Source organism: Neophocaena asiaeorientalis, unplaced genomic scaffold, assembly GCF_003031525.2.
Source record: "Neophocaena asiaeorientalis asiaeorientalis breed wild unplaced genomic scaffold, Neophocaena_asiaeorientalis_V1.1 scaffold76, whole genome shotgun sequence".
Taxonomy (NCBI): domain Eukaryota; kingdom Metazoa; phylum Chordata; class Mammalia; order Artiodactyla; family Phocoenidae; genus Neophocaena; species Neophocaena asiaeorientalis.
Genome location: NW_020173668.1, coordinates 340,263 through 359,022, shown reverse-complemented (window position 1 = coordinate 359,022; position 18,760 = coordinate 340,263). Strand labels below are relative to the sequence as shown.

At 57.5% G+C, this 18,760-nt stretch overlaps 2 protein-coding genes across 7 annotated transcripts in view; one reads left to right on the top strand and one right to left on the bottom strand.

Moving 5' to 3' along the window:
* The window catches only part of LRRC71 (leucine rich repeat containing 71), a 9,911-nt gene extending 6,356 nt beyond the window's left edge, over nucleotides 1-3,555 (top strand). For 4 of the 6 annotated variants that reach the window (XR_003003630.1, XR_003003631.1, XR_003003633.1 and 1 more), the window contains 2 exons: nucleotides 349-943; nucleotides 1,195-1,221. Coding sequence is in view for 2 of the 6 variants with exons in the window: in XM_024748339.1 (XP_024604107.1) it covers nucleotides 349-460; nucleotides 822-943; nucleotides 1,195-1,314 (354 nt within the window). In the remaining 4 variants the exon portion in view is untranslated. Of the gene's footprint in view, nucleotides 1-348; nucleotides 944-1,194 lie in introns of all 6 variants that reach the window. The other 2 variants (XM_024748339.1, XM_024748340.1) reach the window with 2 other exon arrangements.
* Nucleotides 3,551-18,760, bottom strand: part of ARHGEF11 (Rho guanine nucleotide exchange factor 11) — a 105,762-nt gene continuing 90,552 nt past the window's right edge. The window contains exons 23-41 of the mRNA XM_024748341.1: nucleotides 16,492-16,671; nucleotides 16,356-16,403; nucleotides 15,946-16,133; nucleotides 15,585-15,731; nucleotides 15,224-15,303; nucleotides 14,994-15,119; nucleotides 14,309-14,426; nucleotides 13,266-13,444; nucleotides 12,617-12,692; nucleotides 12,127-12,294; nucleotides 11,216-11,306; nucleotides 9,969-10,094; nucleotides 9,450-9,511; nucleotides 8,288-8,506; nucleotides 7,635-7,991; nucleotides 6,461-6,589; nucleotides 5,303-5,550; nucleotides 4,866-5,055; nucleotides 3,551-4,276 (exon numbers count right to left, since the gene is read on the bottom strand). Of these exons, the coding sequence (XP_024604109.1) occupies nucleotides 4,218-4,276; nucleotides 4,866-5,055; nucleotides 5,303-5,550; nucleotides 6,461-6,589; nucleotides 7,635-7,991; nucleotides 8,288-8,506; nucleotides 9,450-9,511; nucleotides 9,969-10,094; nucleotides 11,216-11,306; nucleotides 12,127-12,294; nucleotides 12,617-12,692; nucleotides 13,266-13,444; nucleotides 14,309-14,426; nucleotides 14,994-15,119; nucleotides 15,224-15,303; nucleotides 15,585-15,731; nucleotides 15,946-16,133; nucleotides 16,356-16,403; nucleotides 16,492-16,671 (2,791 nt within the window). The 3' untranslated portion in view covers nucleotides 3,551-4,217. The remainder of the gene's footprint in view (nucleotides 4,277-4,865; nucleotides 5,056-5,302; nucleotides 5,551-6,460; nucleotides 6,590-7,634; nucleotides 7,992-8,287; nucleotides 8,507-9,449; nucleotides 9,512-9,968; nucleotides 10,095-11,215; nucleotides 11,307-12,126; nucleotides 12,295-12,616; nucleotides 12,693-13,265; nucleotides 13,445-14,308; nucleotides 14,427-14,993; nucleotides 15,120-15,223; nucleotides 15,304-15,584; nucleotides 15,732-15,945; nucleotides 16,134-16,355; nucleotides 16,404-16,491; nucleotides 16,672-18,760) is intronic.

The following is an 18,760-nucleotide window of genomic DNA, read 5'->3' as shown; positions in this document are numbered from 1 at the left end:
CCTGATCTTCATCTGACAGGGCCCACGTACTATTCAGATGTCAGCTCATGGGCCACCTCCTCCAGGACCCCTGCCGAGACCCGCTAGCTGTGGCTCCCCCATGCCCCCAGAGTACTGAGCTTCCCTCTGTCAGCTCTGACGGCATACTGCATTGCTCTCTCACTCTCTGGCTCCCCTGCACACAGCTGCTTCTTGAGGGTATGGGCTTATTTATCTTTGTATCCCCAGCACCTGGGACAAAGCCTGGACTGTAGCCGGCCCTCAAAGCATGTGTGTTGAATGAATGAATGAATGGCCTGTTGACCAGCTCCCCTCTCCTCTGCTGCAATCAGTATTCTGCCTGAGCAGGTGGTTGGGGAAGCTACTGAGGTGGTCAGCCCTCTCCTGGAGCCCGTGGAGCACCGAGATGGGAAAGTTTTCATGCCTGGGAACAGGGTCCTTTTGCATCTCAACCTTCTCCGTACGTTGGCTAACCCCGCCACGCCCCACCTTCCTGCCACGAGGCTAGCTGGGCCCCATGCTGTCACAAGGGTGCCCCCGCCCTGGCTCCACGGAGCGGAACCTGGTTCTCCAGTGGTTGGGCATCGTGATGGTGAAGGCCCTCTGGCACGGGGCTTTGGGGTGGGGGTGAGGGAGGTCAGACAAAGGAGGCGTCAGAGAAGTAGAGCTGGAGTGAAATTAGTCCTAGGTGAGCGACCTGGGGAGCTGGGGGAGCAGGGGGTTCGTTTTGGAGTAAGGGTTCGCAGAGGGTGTCCCGCGAGGGTGTAGGCAAGAAGGAGGTTGGCAGTGTCGGAGGCCACGTCGTCTGCTTCTTCCACCAGGAAACCGCATCACAGAGGTGGGGCTAGAGGCCTTCCTAACCGCAGTGCGGTACCAGGCACAGTTCTCCGAGTCCAAGAGCGCGTCCAAGGGCCCCGTGGGGCTGCTGTGGCTGTCCCTGGCGGTGAGTCCCCAGGGACTGCAGCTGCTGCAGGCAGCTTGTCTCCCTGTTTCCAAGACAGGCCTGTAGTTTCCCTTATTCTTTATATCACAACACAGCCTTCCTCTCTTGCTGTGAGATGGGCGGTCGCACTCCTTTGCCTTTTCTCCATGTCCTCCAGCCCCCAACCCACCCCGTCCCAGGAAGTGGTTTTCTCCCAGATGGTTAATCTTCATTGCTTTTGTCAGCTATCAGCCTTCCTTTTCTTCCTTCAGAAAAACTGCTTCTCCCCGCAATGTCCTGCGTACACCACGATCCAAGAGCTGATGCTGCCAAGGGACCCTGCCAGTAAAGCCAAGCACAAAGAGGAGGCGGCTGTGGCTTCCTCCACCTAGTCCCCTCCCACCTTCTTCCCAGAGATTCTGGGCCACGGAAGCACCTCCTTTCCATGTGTGGGTTGGACTTCCCACGGGAGAGCTCAGATCATTAACAAAGTCTATCGCTGTACTTTTTTCCTTGAGGTTGTCTGAAAACTTTGTCCCAGAACTACTGGGAATATTTGGACTTTGTGCCTGTTAACAGCGCGTTGACATGGCCAGAAATGGCCGAATGGCTTTATGGCTCTGCTGGGGGTGATCTCAGCCCCTCTGGTGGTGGCCGACCGGGGGTGTTGCTCTCCTGCCTCCTCAGGACCTAGTTCTTGCTTGCCCAGACCAGTCACTACCCGTACCAGCCGTCCCCGTTCCCTGGAGGACACGTGATACACGAGGGTTTGCACTGCCTCTGCTCTCAGAGGCAGAAGGGAAAGACTTGGGATAGTAACGTGCAGGCTGAGTGGAAGAGCGGGTGGGGCAGAGGGATGGAGCACGGGGCTCCACCCTTCCACCCTCCTGGGCCCCGTCCCCCTTCTGTTGCTCCATCTGGCCCACGTGTCTGGACTGGTTTGGAGGAGGGGCAAGGGCTCAGCTTAGGAAAACGTAGAGTTGTCAGGCTGCTTTAGAGAGGGTGCTGAGTCTCTTGTCATCTACGTAGCAAAGTCCAAGCACTAAACACGAACCCTAATGACACTGCCTGCTGCTGTCAGCCGCCTGAAACCAGAGCCACCCAGACAGTGCGGGGGCCAGAGGAGTCAGTCAGGAGAGCTGGGGGCCCCGACTCTTCACCCTCAGCGCTGCCTCCACTGAGGTGACCCGACCGTGCCCCAAGAGCACAGGGCCGGCTTCTGGGGAGCTGACATCCACTCTTCGGGGAGCGTCCCTCCTTCACCTCTGGTCACATCCTCTCGGCCCCGACTCCGCTTTCTGTTGCCTGGACAGAGCCCTGCTGTCCCTGCCAGCGCTGCCTCTCTGCGGGGCTCCGTGGCCCTCCACAGTCCTCTCTCTGCCTCTGACCACCTGCGCTGCTGCTCAGCCTCTCGGCGGCTGGCTGAGCTTCTGCAGGGAGCAGCTCTTTGAATTCCCAACACTGAGCACATAGCAGGAACTCTCCAGTAACGTCTAGCCTCTCCAGTTACCCCTGCCCGAGGCCTTCTAAAGCTCCAGTGGATCTGTACAGTTCTTGTCTGCACCCCTACACTCTATCAAGAACGAATCGTGTATGTATTCTGATGCCCAACTAGACTGTAAGCTCCCAAGGTCAGCACTCAGCACCATGTTGGGTTTGGAGGAAAAACGTCAGTTGGGGGAAAGAGAATGTGTCCCTTAGTCCAACGACGACAGCAAAGAGAAGCAGTTTGAGTGGTTACAGCCCTGGGGGTGTGGCCACGTCTGATGAGCTGCTTCCAGGGGGTGCCTGTGGGAGGACGCGGAGGACGGAGGACAGCAGCTGGCCAGGCCTCTGAGATGACCCTCCCCTGTGAATTGCCTTTAAAGTCCTGAAGCTCACTGAGGGCAGCTCACGAGGGCTCTTGATTCTGGGGCCACTGCGTGCGCGCGCACGCACGCGTTGTCTTTTTGTGTTCTGGCCACGGGGGCTGTATCGCTTAGTCTGAAGTTCAGAGAAGTGCACATCTGGAACTTCGGGAGAGAATACGGCAAGGCCTGGGTCTGGGGCTGCCTTCTGTTCCCTCTACTCAATTCCCATCAGTCTCAGAGGGAATATCACAGTATCTCTGATCACAGCGGTTCCAAGAATCACACACACACCACCACAGTTGAAGAATATTTAACTTTTCTTAAAAAAAAATCTTAACCATGAAAGGAAGAAAATAAAAGAGTATACATTATTTTAACAGCAAAACAGTCATTTCCATATCTGTATTTTATATATATTATATATATTTATATATATATATGTATATATACACCTAGCACAGTGTGTATATTCTATTAGTCTGTGGGGAGTGGAGTGGATGTGGTAATAGGGGCCAAAGCTGTGGTGGCCCCTGGGGATGGTCCTAGGTTAGTTTAGGGACTCCAGCATTCAAACCCCTACTCCCACCTCCCTGGGGCCCAGCTTTCAGCTCTGTACCTGATACACTGGTTTTCTATAGGGAGAGGGTGGGGCAGGGTGGACACAGGTGGGGTAAGAAGTTCCCCTGAAGATGAGAAGTCCTAGGAGGGAGGGAGTAGCTCAGCACCGAGCTGCAGAGGCTAGGCTCTCTGGCCAGGCGGGACCGGAAGCTGGAGGCCTTCTTGCCTACGGGAGGTTGCGGGAGGAGGGGCGGGGCGGAGCGCTCAGGGCTGGCTCCACCTTTGGGCCCTGATCCTGGAGCCGGGCTGCTGACAGAGATACAAGTGAACCTCCTCTTCCCTCAGCAGTCCCTCTGTAACTGCCTTCGGCACGCCAGGATCAGAAACAAAAAAGGTCAAAGTTATTTACAATAGCAAAGATGCACATACAATACATACATATTTATAGGAAACCAAAGTGACAGAGGAGAGGTGGAGACACCCACCCCAGCCTTGGGGTCCTGTGGAGAAGGGAGGGGAGGAAGAAAGTGCATTTACACTGGAGCCGCCTCCTTTCACCCGCACTGGCTTGTCTGAGGGCACCCACACATACAGGCGCGCGCACATACGTGGGACGAGGGGGGCCTTTCAGATGCAGTCAGCATGCTTAGGAGACACAAGGCCTTGAAGGGTTGGGCTGAAGGGAGGGGAAAAGACACTGAAACTTGACTCCAATCTGAGCAGACCAAGCAACATGCGCATCTCCCCCCGGTCTTGGCTGGAGCTGTCTCTTCAACCGCCTGCCTCTACCGCAGGGAGGAGGTTTGGGCTCTCCCCACCCTGAGCCCTGCCTCAGGCCAGTCCCTAGAGGAGGAGTCGGGACGCGGAGGATTCGGTGGTTTGGACAGCTACGGTCCTGGGGACGTGGCCGAGTCCGCCGGGCCGTCTTCCAGCGGGGCGTTGTGGCCTGCAGGGATGTGGGGATGGCAGTGAGGGGCTGGCCTCTGAGATGACCCTCCCTCTGTGTTCCGCCTGCAAAGTCCTCAGGCTTGTGAGAGCAGCTCTTCAGTGCCATCCTTCCGTGACAAGGCATTCTCCTCCTCCAGAAACCCTGGAGTTCCCTGTGTGACCCGGAAAGGGCTGCGTACTGAACCCCACTTCTGTTCTGTCGGCCCCCAAAGCCCCACGGGTAGGTATGGGTCTGTCTTCCTAAGCTGGAACACAGCCATGGCCCTGGCCCATGCAATCTGCTTCTGAACCACTTATTAAGAACAGGTTTCAGATGTGAGACGAGGCTCCCCCTGGTTTGTTATCTCCATAACCCAAGGGAAAAGAGGGTTCAGTTATAAGTTTCCCAGTTTTAGGGGAGCTTCCGTGGGCCTTCCCTAAAATGACCTCTTTCTGAAGCTGAGGGAACGAATGAATGAACTGTACTCGGGGGAGACGAGGCCCCTTCTCAGAACTCCCGCGTCCTCACACTGCATGGCAGTGCTTCCTCAGGAGACGGAGGCCTTCTCCCTGCACACCCCACCCCAACCCCGGAGGACTTCACTCACCGTCCTCAGGGCAGGGCCCCAGTTCACAGCTGTCCCTGGAGTCAGAGGCCAGGTGCTCCTTGGCTGGAGGGGACAGGGAGCTGTCTATCCATCTAGCTGCCTCTGTGTGGAAACCGCCCACAGGCGTGGTGCCACCAGACGACTCTCCCCCGAGGGACCTGAGCAGCTCTTTGTGGGCCAGCTCCATGTCCTGGAAGAGTTGTAGAGGGACATCTGCTCTCAAGCCCCTCTGTTCATGAGCCCCTGGGGAAGGGGCAATGCCCTCTTATCCGTGGGGTCCAGGGGATGGGGTTGTGCTTGAGGGCGGCTGGGTGGGCTGAGGGTAGAGCCCCAGGCCACGAGCTAGGGCTCCCATGGAGAAACACTGTGTAGCTCACTCGTGTGGGTGATGGGTCTTGGCGCAATGGACTGAGGCCTCCAGGGTCCCAAGCCCTTACCTTGAGCCTGTTGAGCTTGACGGTGAGCTGCTCGATGGTACGGAAGATCACGCCCATGTCCCTGAGGGCCAGGCTGGGGGGAGAGCGGCCCAGGCGCCTTTGATCTTCATTGCCTTCCCGCAGCGCAGGCCGAGGCGCCGGCTGCCAGGCAGGGAGGCCATCGGGCTGGGAGGGCCCCACGCGTGCCCCCGAGGGGTCAGTGCTTGAGTCCAGGGGTCCTGCCGGCATGCTCACGTAAAAGCAGTTTCCTGTCCCCAGCAAGACAAAGCGATTAGGAGGCAAACAGAGAGGAAGTCTAAACCGTCTTCCGCTCCCCTGGTGCTCCCCAGGCCGGCTGACGGGGCCAGGGAAGCCATCCTGCAGACGCGCTCGGAGTAGGCTGGCCTCGTGCTGCCTACCAGTCTCCCAAAAGCCCCTCTCTGCCAGAGAGCCTTTGAGATGGCGACTTTGCTCAGCTTGGCCCAGAGGAGGGGAGATGCTTAGTGGTGGAAGCTAAGGGAGAAGGGGCAGGGTGGTCGCGTTTCTTCTGGGAAAGGGGAGCGGCTCCCATTCCCTGAAGGAAGGGTAAAGAGGGCGTGGGCTGGTTTTAGGCACTACCTCCTCAGGCTCTGCCCCATCTCAGGCTCTGCTGCTGAACTTCGACACGGTGCCCTGCCCCAACTGCCATCTATTTCACGATCCTCGAGGTACCTCAACTCATCAGAGGGGGTCGGGGACACACAGAGAAGGACGTAAGGCTGACTGACAGGGCAGTAAGCATAGGTAAGTGCCCAGGAGCCTGGAAGGCCACGTAAGCCCTTTTCCACAGTGACACTGGATGGCAGCTAGTGTCGGGGAGAGGTGGCTCAGAATGTCGGGCTAAGGACACTGGGCCCTGGGCACTGGGCCAGGCTTCCCCGCCCCCTTTCGTGACTAAGCAGAGCTGCTTGACCCTACTGCTTTGAGCCGCTCTCGGAGAGGGGCTGGCACAGGGTCCATTCTTCCGTCTTCAGGCCCACGTCCTACTCCTCACCCATTCCAGACAGTTCAGGGAGTATGTACGGAGGTGTGTGGCCACGTGACTGCAGGCAAGGGTCTAACATCTGAAGCCCAGTTCTGCCCCCGTGGGCCTGCATTCTAGCCCTGGCCTGTCTCTGGCTCCAAGGAGAAGTTCATTACCCGTAGCCTTTGCTCCGCCTTCCACTTCGGGTGGCTCAGGCTCTGACTGGCCACTCTCTGGTAGTGCAGGGACAACTTTGCTGCCTGCCACCTCAGCTGCACCGACACCACCACCAGGGACAGTAGAGACTGAGAGAAGGAGAGGGAAGGGAGAGAGAGTAGGAAGGAGAGGGAGAAGGAAGGGGGGAGGGAGTGGGGGTGGAGAAAAAGGGAAGAACAAAGTGAACGCAAGATCACACATGATTATACCCCGGGGAGCTGAAGACAGCCGCTCCACCAATTCACCAGAGGAGAGAGCAGGGAGGTCAGGTCCCAGAAACCCAGGAGAGAGCACACACCTTGGGCAGATGGAAAGAAAAATGCTCCTGGAAAACGAGGCAGAGCTGGGCACTAGGGGAGGAAAGGAGACCCCCTAGCACTAACGTGGACCCCCCCACCCCCCCACCTCAACCCCTCGAAAGCATCCCGCGCTTCGGTTCATCTTTCCTGCTGTGCTCCTCAGACCGGGCTGCCCTCTCTTCAACTTACTCTTCCCTCCCTCCCCCGAGCTCTGGCCAGACAAACCTGCCCTGAGTCCCCATCCCAGCCAGTCTGGGCTTTTCGTGTCTTACAGCCCGCCGGGCGCTCATTCAACACAGCCCCACACTCCCCATGTGTCTCCCCAGCCTTGTCCTCAGCCCCTAGTCTTGGCTCCACCTCTAGTCCCGCTGCCACCTCCATCCTACACGCCAATTCCTTCGCTGCTATCTGGAGTCACCGGCTGCAAGAACCCGCCCTTGTCTTTCTGGGAACGAAGCTCCTGAGAAGAGCCCCACTTTTCCTTAGAACTGGAAGAGCAGTGAAAAGCGCTAGCAGAAACTTTTATTGACAGTTGATTTGTGCCAAGCAGTAGTAATATCCTTACATTGTAGAATGAAGTCCAGAGGTGATTCAGATTTTTGCCTAAGGTCACACGGGTACTAAGTGACGGAGCTAGGACTCTGCGCCTAAGCTGTACGACCCCAAAGCCTTTGCGTGACAGCAACATGTCTCCTTCCCCCAGGATCTGGACGAGCCTCTGCACACATGGTTTGCAGGACAGAGGCGGGGAAGGAAGTAGCCATCTGGAAGACTCAGCGCTACCCTAGCAAAATTGGGCGTGTGTCTCCCCAGTGGACACCCCAATTTCTTGTACCTTTTCTCACAACTTTGTAACTTCCTGTCGCCTCTGTGCTCGAAGCTTCTTCCTCTGGGTTCCTGTCCAGCTCAGGAGATTCCCAGATCCCAGAATTTCTGGTCCTTGGGGGCAGGTGTTCCAGAGAACAGAGAGCCATGTCCTCCTGCTGGCCCCGCTCTGGCCCTGAGAGCGGGGCATTGTCCCCTTCACCCCCAGTGGGAGCTCGCCCTGGGGAGCCTGGGTCCCAGGGGTGAGAAGTGATGCTGATGACGGAAGCTGTAGGTGTCAGGTCGTCCTCGGGCTCCCCGGAAGTCTGTGGGTCCACGGGGCGAGCAGGCAGCAGGCTCCACAGGATCAGGTGCCGCAGGTTCTCCACTGGAGGGGAAACAGGGCGATGGCTTCCTGGAGACAGGACTACACACCTCGCCAGTCGGGGGAGGGTGCAGAGGTGGCAGGAGGGCCACTGCTCCCCTCTCCCGCAGCCTTCTTGGTGAAACTGCTTCAGTCTGGGGGGACAGGAATGACAATTGTCTCTCTGCATCCACCTCTCCTCAAACACAACAGGGAGAGCCTTTGAGCAGGTAAGAGAGGGGGGTGTCTGCCATGGTGTTCACAATGGCCATGCTACTGGGGCACCAGGGGGCTGACGGTTGGGGCCATGAGGCACTCACCGTCCTCCAGGGCTGCATCGGCGAGTCCTTCCATGAACAGAGGGCCTGGGAGGGGCAGGAGGATGGGGTCCCTTGTCCTGCTGCCCCTGTTCTCTCCATCCAGGGAGGCAGAAGGGTGAGGCAGGGTACCCAGCTCCTCTTCTTCTATGCTGCCCTCCTGCTTGGGGCCCTCTAGCAGGACCGGGTGCTTCCCTTTGACCCTCTGCTGGGGCCCAGTGCCTGTTTTGGATGGGAGGACAGTGTAAGACAGGGAAAGAGGGAAGGCACGTATGGGCTGATCCCAGGCCCAGCTTTGGGTTCAAGGGGCTGGGAACATTGCCTGATTCCACAATGTTTACTGAGTACCTACTATGGCCAGGCACTGTCCCAGGCTCTTGGCATACATCAGTAAATAAAACAGAGATCCCTGCCCTACGGAACTTAAATTCTAGTGGACGGACATAGAGAAAAATAAAATAAGTAAATTGTCTACATAAATAGAGAAGTGCTACAGGAAAGAAGAAAACATAGCGCAGGGTGTGGGAGGTCAGGAATGCTGGTATTAAACCGAGTGGTCAGAGAAGGTCTATTGGTGCAAAGCTGACACCTGCACAAAGACTTGAAGGGCGTGCGGGAGTTAGAAGCATTCTAAGCAGAAGGAAACAGAAAAGGGAACCCAGCCAGGGAGCCCACCGGGCAGACTTCTCTCTAAACATGAGACCCTAAGTTATTTCACATAAAAACTCAACGAGAATTCTGTCTGAGACCCTCCTGCCCCTGCCAACCCCATCCCGGTGACTGTACCTTCAGCCCTTTGGGCTCCCTATCCCTGCCCCCACACGGCTCCTGTTGCCTGCAGGTCTGAGTGCATCCTGCTCTCCGTTAGGCACCCCCGGACCTGACCGCCCCTCTCTTCCTCCCCTGCTCGATACCTGGCACCCAGAGAGCCCAGGTTGAGAGCTCTGTTCAAGTGAGCTGGCCCACATTCGCTTCAGCCTGTTCTCTTTCCTCTTCCAGACTCTTTCTTCCTCACTGTTTCTTCTCTACCCTTATCAAAACCTCACACCTCTGGCCCCGACAGCCCTCTCCCATCACCCCCACAGGCACACCTGACCACCTCCCTACTGTGCCTACGGAAAATGGAATGGGTTGGGCTCCCAAAAAGACAGCTCAGGGGACTTACCTCCAGGTACTGTCTCAGGCTCTGGCTCACTGCGGAACACCTCGGAGTCATCCAGTCCTTCCCTGAGGGAAGAAACAGCCCAGGGTGAGAGAGGATCGCCTGCTGGGAAGTCTGGCTCTCTGCCAGCCAGGAGGAGGTGGCCATGTCGTGAAATTCCACTCGGGCCTCCTGAGTTGGGATGGGCATTGAAGGAGCAGGGCCCAAGGAGGGAGGGGTTTAGACTCCGGCACCTGCCATCTGGCCGGCAACCCGGAGGGGAGGGTGGGTGTCGGCCAAGCTTCTCCTGGTCACGATTTTATACCCCCCACCCCACTTCAGGCACAGTCTCTACTACAGCCGAGTGGGGGGCTGCGGGGGGAGAGCAGACGGCGACGGAAGGCAGAGATGTGAGGGTACCTTCCGCCACCTGCCCGCTGACGTCTGCCGCTGAGGCTGCCCATCCCCAGGGGTGAAGGGCTTAGAAGCAGCAAACGAGTGGCCTGGAGTGGGGATGCTGAGGGGGCCTGGAGGGCTAAGCACCTGCTGGGTGTGGGGCTCTGGTGGGCTGGCTCCTGGGGGCCTGAGGGCGGCGGGTGGACGGGCTTTGGGGCGGCTCCAGGGTGCCTGGTGGCGTTCCGCACGGCCTCTTCTAAGAGCTCCATCCATCTGTTGTTCAGCAGGAACAGAGAGGACTGGTGATGAGAACAGGACCGAGGCACACAGCCTCTCCCCTTACCGACCCCCTGCGTCAGAGCTGCGAAGCCCTTTGCCAGGCCCTGCTCTGAGGACCCCCTCTGCCCAGCGGGGTCCCCTTCCTTGCAGATCTGACTGGCTGCTCACATTGGGTTAGATTCCTCGCACCTACCAATTACTGAACACCAACCCTCTGTTACTCGTTGTGCTAAGCATTCTATATCTATCTCTCTCTTTTCTTAATTAATTAATTTTTGGCTGCGTTGGGTCTTCGTTGCTGTGCATGGGTTTTCTCTGGTTGCGGCGAGCGGGGGCTACTCTTCGTTGCGGTGCGCGGGCTTCTCATTGTGGCGGCTTTTCTTGTTGCAGAGCACAGGCTCTAGGCACGTGGGCTCAGTAGTTGTGGCTCGCGGGCCCTAGAGCGCAGGCTCCGTAGTTGTGGCTCGCGGGCTTAGTTGCTCTGCGGCATGTGGGATCTTCCCGGACCAGGGCTCGAACCTGTGTCCCCTGCATTGGCAGGCGGATTCTTAACCACCGCGCCACCAGGGAAGTCCCTCTATATCTCTTCTTTCTCTCAAAATAACTCTCAAGAGGTAGCATTATCCACATTTCGCAGATGAAAACCCGGAGTCTGAGAAACTGCCTGACTCAACCTATCTCCTCCCACCGTGCCACGCTGCCTCTGGCTGGCCACTGTTGGGAATACGGGTGACTGAATGCCCCGGGTGGGGATGAGGGTCCCGGAGGCAAAGGCCTTCGAAGAATGTGGGCATTTGCAACGCTTGATGGGGGAAGGGAAGAAAAACCCCAGGGGAAAGAAGGGGGGCCAGAGAAAGGAAAGCAGCTTCAGAAAGGCTGGAAGACTGCTGGGGACTCCTCCTCCCTAGGGCAGGCCTGCTCATGGGGTCAGGGGAGGTGACACTGTAAACCTCTCTACTCCTGTCTTATCTCCCACTTCCCCTCAAGGCCCCGTCCTGTGAATGCTCTGGGGCGCAGCCCTGGCCTCCCTGTCCACATCCTCATACACCACCCTGGTCCCAAGGGGACGGCAGTTACATGGGACCCCCCTGCCCCCGCAATCAGGCAATCCTCACGTGTTCTTGTCTGATGACGTCAATGCCACCAGCTCGTAGATCTGGGGCGGGCCCAGCTCGGAGGTACAGATAATGAAGAAGGCCCGTTTATCTGTGTGAGAGAGAGAAGGCAGACGGGTCTGCATTGGCGGCGGCAGAGGCACGACTGCAGCCTAAGCCGAGGCGGCCAGAGTGCGGACTTGGAGTCCTTGCCCTCGGCCAGCTAAGAGTGCAGCGCCGGACGGACCTGGGTCCTCAGAAGCACCTGGGGCTCGCTCACAGAGGACAGAGGAAATTCTGGGTCCCCTAATGCCGTCTTCACAGCCACCCCCGTGACCTCTCGCTTTCCGAACGGCGAAGGCTGAGGGGTGTACGGTGCTCAGGGTTTATAAAACTGCATCACACCCATCCTCCCTTTACACCCCGCTCCAAGAGACAGACCTCACCCCCCGTGTTACAGATGAAGGAAGCGATGAGCCCAGAGAATCTGGCTGCCTGGCTCTTGCTCCAGAGCCCTTCTTGTACACATTCTGCTTCTCACTGAAATGCTCTGAGCACCGGACCAGGCTCTGGACTGTGGGCGCGTCCGTCTTCTGCAAGCGAGCTCTGCCCGTCACTTTTGCAGCAGGAAGGCTTGTCCTGCTCTTCTCTGCCCAATTCTGCTACCTCATCCTCAGTGCCCACATCCCATCCTGCCTGAACCACGCTGTCCTCCCTCATCTTGGTCCCCCTCCTACCCATCACCCTACCCCACGTCGGACCACATCCTCCTGCTTCAGTGAGTCAGGGCTGGGAGGAAAGGAACACAGGTGGGCTGATAAGTTCTGTACAGCCCCAGATCGGCCGCGCACCACCCAGTGCTCGCTGGACACGAGTAACAGGGCTCACGGCCCCGGGGTGTGGGCCGGCTGGGACTGTCTCCTCACGGGTACCTGTGGCCACGGAGCGGATGAGCACGGCATTGAGCTTGAGCACCGGGCTGAAGGTCTGCTTGCTGTCCGAGGAGCCCACGGCTGTCTTGCTGTGGCACTTCAGCAGCAGCTTCTCATCCTGTTTCTGCAGCAGCACGAGGAGGTCCTCCAGCAGCAGCACATGGAGGTCTGGAGGGGTGCGGTGCTTGTGAGGTGTTGTTCTCTGTGGCCCACTCATCCCCCATGAACACATGGGGTACCAGAGGCTCTTGGACTGTCATCTCCAGGATCTAGGAAGCCCTGGAGTCTGGTGACCTCTGACTGCTTTGTTTTTGGTCCTTCCTCCCCGTGCTGTGCTTAAGGAGCCCTGAGCTCTCATCCCCGGTCGTGTTTCACGCTGCCTCCTTACCATCCCTTTAGAGCACCGGGTACAGGGCTTATGATCCAGAGAGGGAAGAGCCCAGGGGCAGTGCCCTAGATTCCCTCTTGGCCCCAGTCCCCTGGCACTTACCCAAGGTCTTATCTTTGCTGATCCTCCAGGTCAGGGGCCCCTCATGGATCATCTTTCTGGTTGTAAGATCCAGACTCTGTTAAGGAGACACCATATATTCAACAAGTATCTGAAAACCTAGACCTTGTGCTGAGGTGCTGGGCATCAGTGGTGAACAAGAGTAGTCCTTGCCCTCACACTCCTGTGGGGGATGCAGACAAGTAAAAAGGCAACTACAGAGTCACGTGCCATGTGCTGTGCTGGGGGATATGCCGATGGTTCTGGCAGGGGTCTCTCTCCCCGCTACTACGTGCTGTGTCCTCTCCCAGGATCACTCTGCTTCACCTGCCCTTTCCCTCAGCTTTGTGTTCTCCCGAATGACCTTCACCTTTACCTTGAGTTTACTCCCATCCCCCGCTCTCCCAGACTGAGTTCGAACATCTGGCCTCTATGGTAGGGCTGTCTGCCCTTGTCTATCTCGGGATGGGGTGACAATGGTAACCGGGGCTGTGTGTATTCCAGGGCCCCCGTCGCGCCATCCTATCACAGACAGGCCCGGGTCTCCTCCCCTCCACCTCCTCCAGGTCCTGACTGGAGCTCTGCTCCTAAGGGCGCCCAAGAGGTACGTGCGCCATGTGGGGCTGACGACGCCGCAACCTCAGCCTCCTACCTTGAACTCCGCTGCCAGGGGGTTGCTGGCCCTCTCCAGGGAGGTGGTATCCAGACGTTTCTGGTAGCCCTCTAGACGGTGCCGGTTCTCTGTCTGCTTCACTGCTTCATTCACGTACTTGAGAATTTCCCGGCACTGATCCCGGGCCCGGCAGAGTTTCTCGTGCTCAGAGGTGCCACCTACCCACGGGGCAGAGAGGAGGTGGTGAGGGCTCCTGCCTGAGAAGTCTGTCAGAGCCTGAGCGTGCCTGGCTACCGACAGCCGCTGGCCAGTCGCCGACCAGCAGGGATGGGTGGAGATACGCCACCCTTGCCTAACTTGGACCTCAATCGTAAGGACAACTTACACTGAGGGTCCTTGTGTTTCAGACCAAGGCTCTGAAGACACCGATAGCTCTTGGGAACTCCTGCCACAGCCACTCTACAGGTGTGGAGGACAGGAACGGGGACAGGGACTGTGGGTGATGACAGTGATGGGGTGTGTCTCCCTCTAGGAACACCTGCTCAGATCAGGTTGTGGTTCTTCCCACTTCTACACACTGACGCCAGCATCCCACACTTGAGGGTGGTGAAAGCTGCTCAGGATCCCAGGGACAGTGACAACCTGGGGTTAGACCCCCCTATCCAGCATGGTCCCCTACTCCTGTGGAGTAAGCACGCATGGCTGTATCTTTTGTGCATCGCACAGAGACGTCCAGCAGGGGGATCAACAGGGCTAAAATCCGGCCACAGCCTCTGGCGTGGGACCACGATCCTCAGAGGAGCCAGGGTGCCCTCTGTGCGCTAACCTGTGTCACTCAGATGCTTCCCTCTGATCTGCACAGACGCCCCACACAGGCCAGAGGCAGCCCTTACCTCCTCCTGCTGCTCAGCACATTGACAATCGTTACCTTCTTTGAGAGTGACCATAACAACACAAGGACGAAGACCCTGAAGACCAGAGAGGTCAAGTGACTTGCTAAGGACACAAAGCAAGTCAGTGCTAGAACCAGGGTCTGAGCTGCGGGCTGCTGCCTCCCAGGGCCAGCCTTCCGTGAGCCCTACCCTCCGTGTGCTTGATGATGTTCTCCAGCAGCAGTGGGTACTTGGTGAGCCGCTGCATCTCAGAGATGATGAGGTCTCTAAGCTGCAGCCGCCGGCACTGGGGGTGGCTCTCAGCCTCCTAGACACGAGGAGGAACAGAGGAAGACGACAGCCTGGGTTACGAGCTGGCTGTGAGCTCAGGACACGAGGACCGTGCGAATGCCGAGTAGGGCCTAATCCCAGAGGATCGCTCAGAAACGGAGGTGGCAGCTTCTTGCTTAAATATTTAGGGGAAGGTTGGTGGGGGCAGGAAGACGGTAGCCCAAGAAGGGGATATGGTCAAATAAGCCACGTAAAGCAGGTATTATTCCCACTTTATAGACAAGGAAACTGAGATCCATCTAAGTAGATACAGGCACTGGTAGGTGAGCGGGGCCTTCCGATGGCCAGTCCCGTGTCTCCGTCTTGAGAGCGAGTATGTGTCAGTGTTTCTGAAGAGGGGGCGTTGGGGAGGGTGTGGATGGAGCAGCAAGTTGCCGTTTACCCTCCCCTGTAGAGAGAAGAGGCCAAGCGCCTGGAGCTGGGGGCCAGGAGCGGAGTCTGGGAGATTGTGGGTGAACCCGGTTAACTGTCCCCCTCCGCCTCATTGGGTGAGCTATGACTGAACTGGCTGCTTTCGGTGGCGATGAGGCGAGGCCGAGCGTACCTGCATGAAGAGCTGGAACCGGCTCTCCTTGCGCTGCCTGGTCTTGATCAGCTCCAGGGCGATGGACTGATAGGAGCAGAACTGCGCGGCCACCTGCTGGAGCTCCTCCCGGGCGGGGCCGTCGAACTGCGAGGCAGAAGGGACACCACATGGCCCTGGCCTCACACCCCTGCCTGGGACAGCTCCCCCCCACCTCCTCTGCCACCTCCTCCAGGCCTGGGCAGCCGTACCCGAGCCAGCATGAGGTCACTGACTTCTTTGATGATGGGGCCCTCCTCCCGGAGTTTCCTCATGGCTTCACACCAGGAATCTGGGGCAAGGAGAAAAGACAGAAGTGCCTGGGGTTGAGCCGCATGGCCAGGCCCTTCATGACGAGAGAAGAGGGATCTGACGGCAGGGCCGTGGGGCAGGGCCTCAAGTCATTTCACTTGTGGGGGGCTGGTATGCCGATGTTCAGGCTGCACGTCAGGTTCTCCCACCAAAGAGGGCTGTTGGGGGCTATCCGCTCGGGGGGTCCTGGCATGCGGGCAGAGCTGGGGCAGAAACCTGAAGGCTGGCCAGGGAAGGGGGCAGGCGGGGTGGGCTCCTCACTGTGGATCTCGATGAGCTCGGGCAGGTTGGGGAAGAGCCGCGCCAGCTCCTCCCGGGGCAGCAGGCCCTCCTTCTTCATCCGCTGGTAGAAGATCAGGTCCAGCACCCGGAGTGTGCGCAGATGGGAAGCCTCTGTCACAAACAGCTCTGAGCGGGGGCAGTGACAAGAAGGGGCAGAAAGGCAGAGGGAAAGCCCGTCAGCAAGGATCTCGTGGCCTCCAAACCACCTTTGGTGCTGGTTTCAGATGGTGCGACAACTCCTCTCTCCCCAGGGGCCGCTCTCGCCCCCAGGCCCCCCACTGTTTTCTCTACCACCATCTGCGCCTGAGGCGCCCTGCAGCTGTTCCCGCCTGAGTCTCACCGTTGATGACCTCCTGCCGGTCAATCTCCCTCTGGCTTAGCCCAGCCACCACGTCCTTGCCCACTGCATGCTGCCAGTTTTGGGCGTCGGGCTCTGGCTCCAGGTCAGACAGCTGGCCCAGATCATCTTCTAGGAGGTTGGGGAGGAGGGCATCTGTGCCGAACCCCAAGCTGGGGGACTCAATGCTCCTGGGGGAAAACAGGCAGCTCAGCGTCACACGGAGCAAAAACTCAAACACGGGGTTTGTCCCTCCGCCTCCTGCCCACCCTCCTTGCCCAGGGCCCACGGGAAGCCAGTGGGCCACGAAGAGGAGCTGCACCGCCAGCTGGCCCCTGGAAGGGGAGCGGGGGCAGCTGAGCACGGCTGGGACACGGACACCTAACAGAGGCGCTACGGCACCCATCACTCACCTGCGGCCCATTTTGGGGGTGAAGGGAGGGGTTGGGTTCTCAAGAGACCTGTGGAGAGAATGTCAACTCTCAGCCACGCTCTGCTCCTGCCCGGCCCCCAAGATATCAGCGGGCTGAGCCCCTGAGCCCCACCCACCTGGTGGAGAGGCTGGAGGCAGAGGACGAGGCTGACTGGTGGAGGCGGGCGGCCTCTGCGGCCGCGTCCATGTCCACGTCGCTGCGAGAACGGGGCACGTTCTCTGCCTTCCGGGACCGCTTCATCTCCTCCCGGCCCTTCAGGCTCTCAGAGCGGCCCAGGCGAATCTCTGAGCGAGAACTGGATGGAGGGGGCAAAAGACCTTGGGGTCTTACATCTGGCCAGCTTTGACCTGCTGCCCCATCTCAGGGGTGCCTCAGCGCTTCCACCCCAAACACCAGACCCAAAGGGTCCCAACTCTACCAAATCCTTCCTTTCCCCAGCCCAGCTGGATGGAGAGAGCCTCTCAACTTCCTTGCGACTGGTCAGGAAGGGATCCCAACAGGAAGGTGAAATCTGGGACTAACAGAATCAGACTTGTGGGGTGTCTGGATGCCAAAGACCCCAAGTCCCCGTCAGGAAAGCTGTGGACACCAAAGTCCCTCATCAGGGACGACAAGGTCCCACCTTCCCTGCCCCTGGCCATCTCATGGCCAGCTCATCTGGCCCTCTGCTCTGGAACAGGTCAGCTCCCACCTTGGACTCTGCTTGAGGCGGATCTCTCCTTTTACAAGATCTTTTAAGAGGGAAGTAAGAGCACCATCTTCACACACTCTAGTATTCTCCACACTGCCTGTCAGAAAATTCTATCTGCTGTTGAATTCCCACCCCTCCAGTTGTGATGTGGATTGTGGATTTCTTCTGTTCTTATCCTGACAGCATCCTTCCTAGGCTTCCAGTCCCCTCTTGGGAGCAGACCAGCTTGGGAGGGTGCTTACAGGGGCCTGTTTACTGATGGGCAGGAACCTGCTCCCTGGCCTACCGTGCTTGGCCACTGAGTATCTGTGGGGCTTGATGAGATGCTGACGACTGGGTGTTGCTCTTTTTTGAGTCCTGCAGTGCATCAGCCCTGTGACAGCTGGCATCTCTGACCCCTGGCTGCCCCAGGATGGTGCCTCCCCCCATGGTCCTGCTGGGCTAGTTCTTTGCTGACATTATTACTAATCTACATCCTGCTCTGCCTCTAGGACAACAGAAGGCCTGGAGAGTCTGGAGAGCTCTTAATAGCACAGCAGGTTGCTGCAGAGAAGGAGCCAAATGCCTTGGTCTCCATTCATCAAGTCTCTCTGAACTGCCAGAGGATCCCAATGCCGCTCCCCCGCCCAAGTCCTGAGGGTTTGTCTGCAGGGTTAGAAACCATACTGCCAGCTGATGCCCTACTGAACTCACCCCCTGAAGTCTGACAGAACAATTCCAACACAGACTAACTCAAAACACCTTCCCCAGTGCCCCACAACGGGTCACTTTAGCACCACAACAAACCTCATGCCATGAGGCTCCTGGGGCTTCTTTCAAGTACCCAGAAGTGAGTAATGATCCCACCAAGAAGTGAGGCATACAACCCACCTCCGGCCAAAAATTCCTAGACTACTGCTGTCTACAATCGGGGGCTTCTTATACCCGTTTAGTTTCTACGACAACCTCTGACCCACCATGTGCCGCTGCCATTTCTTCTAAGATTGTCAGTGAACTCATAACCATCAAATCCAAAGGCTTCTGCTGAGAGTAGACTCAGAATCCCAGTGAATGTCTCAGGGCAAATTTACCTAACAACTTGAAGAATACGTTTACAAGTGGTCTCAAATATTGCCTCAAAATGTTGATAGTATATCTTATAATTGTACATTTGATACATCTGTAAGATCACACCTACCCCAGCAATCATATAATTTGTATATTTAATTTACTCAGTAATATTAGAACTCAACCTCTGACCCCAGTACAAATCTAACCTTTATCTTGCCTAAATCTTTGTTAATTCTCACTATGGCAAAATCTTTTAATGAGTATTAAGCTTATAAAGGCTTAGTAACAACAGAAAGGAGTAACCCTGCATACAAGCAGGAACATTTGACTTACAGTTTGATGATTAGTTATTTCGGGGTAAAACAGTTTGACTAATCAGGCTGCTGCATGCTGGCTTGCCTTTGGGTCTGCCTTTAGTCCAGCTCAGCAGTGTACACAGGAACTAGTTTTGCATACACAAGACCACATTTACTGTACCTCAAGTGTGCCTTAAGGAATGTGCAGGGATGTTTCTGACTACAGGCAGTTCTCACTTGAAGTGCTGGCTACAGAATTTCAGACGTGACCTGATGGCTGCCGTGCCACAGTCAAGAGCAAGTCTGAGAGTGCATTTCACCAGCAGAGAAGGGCTCTTCTTAGAATC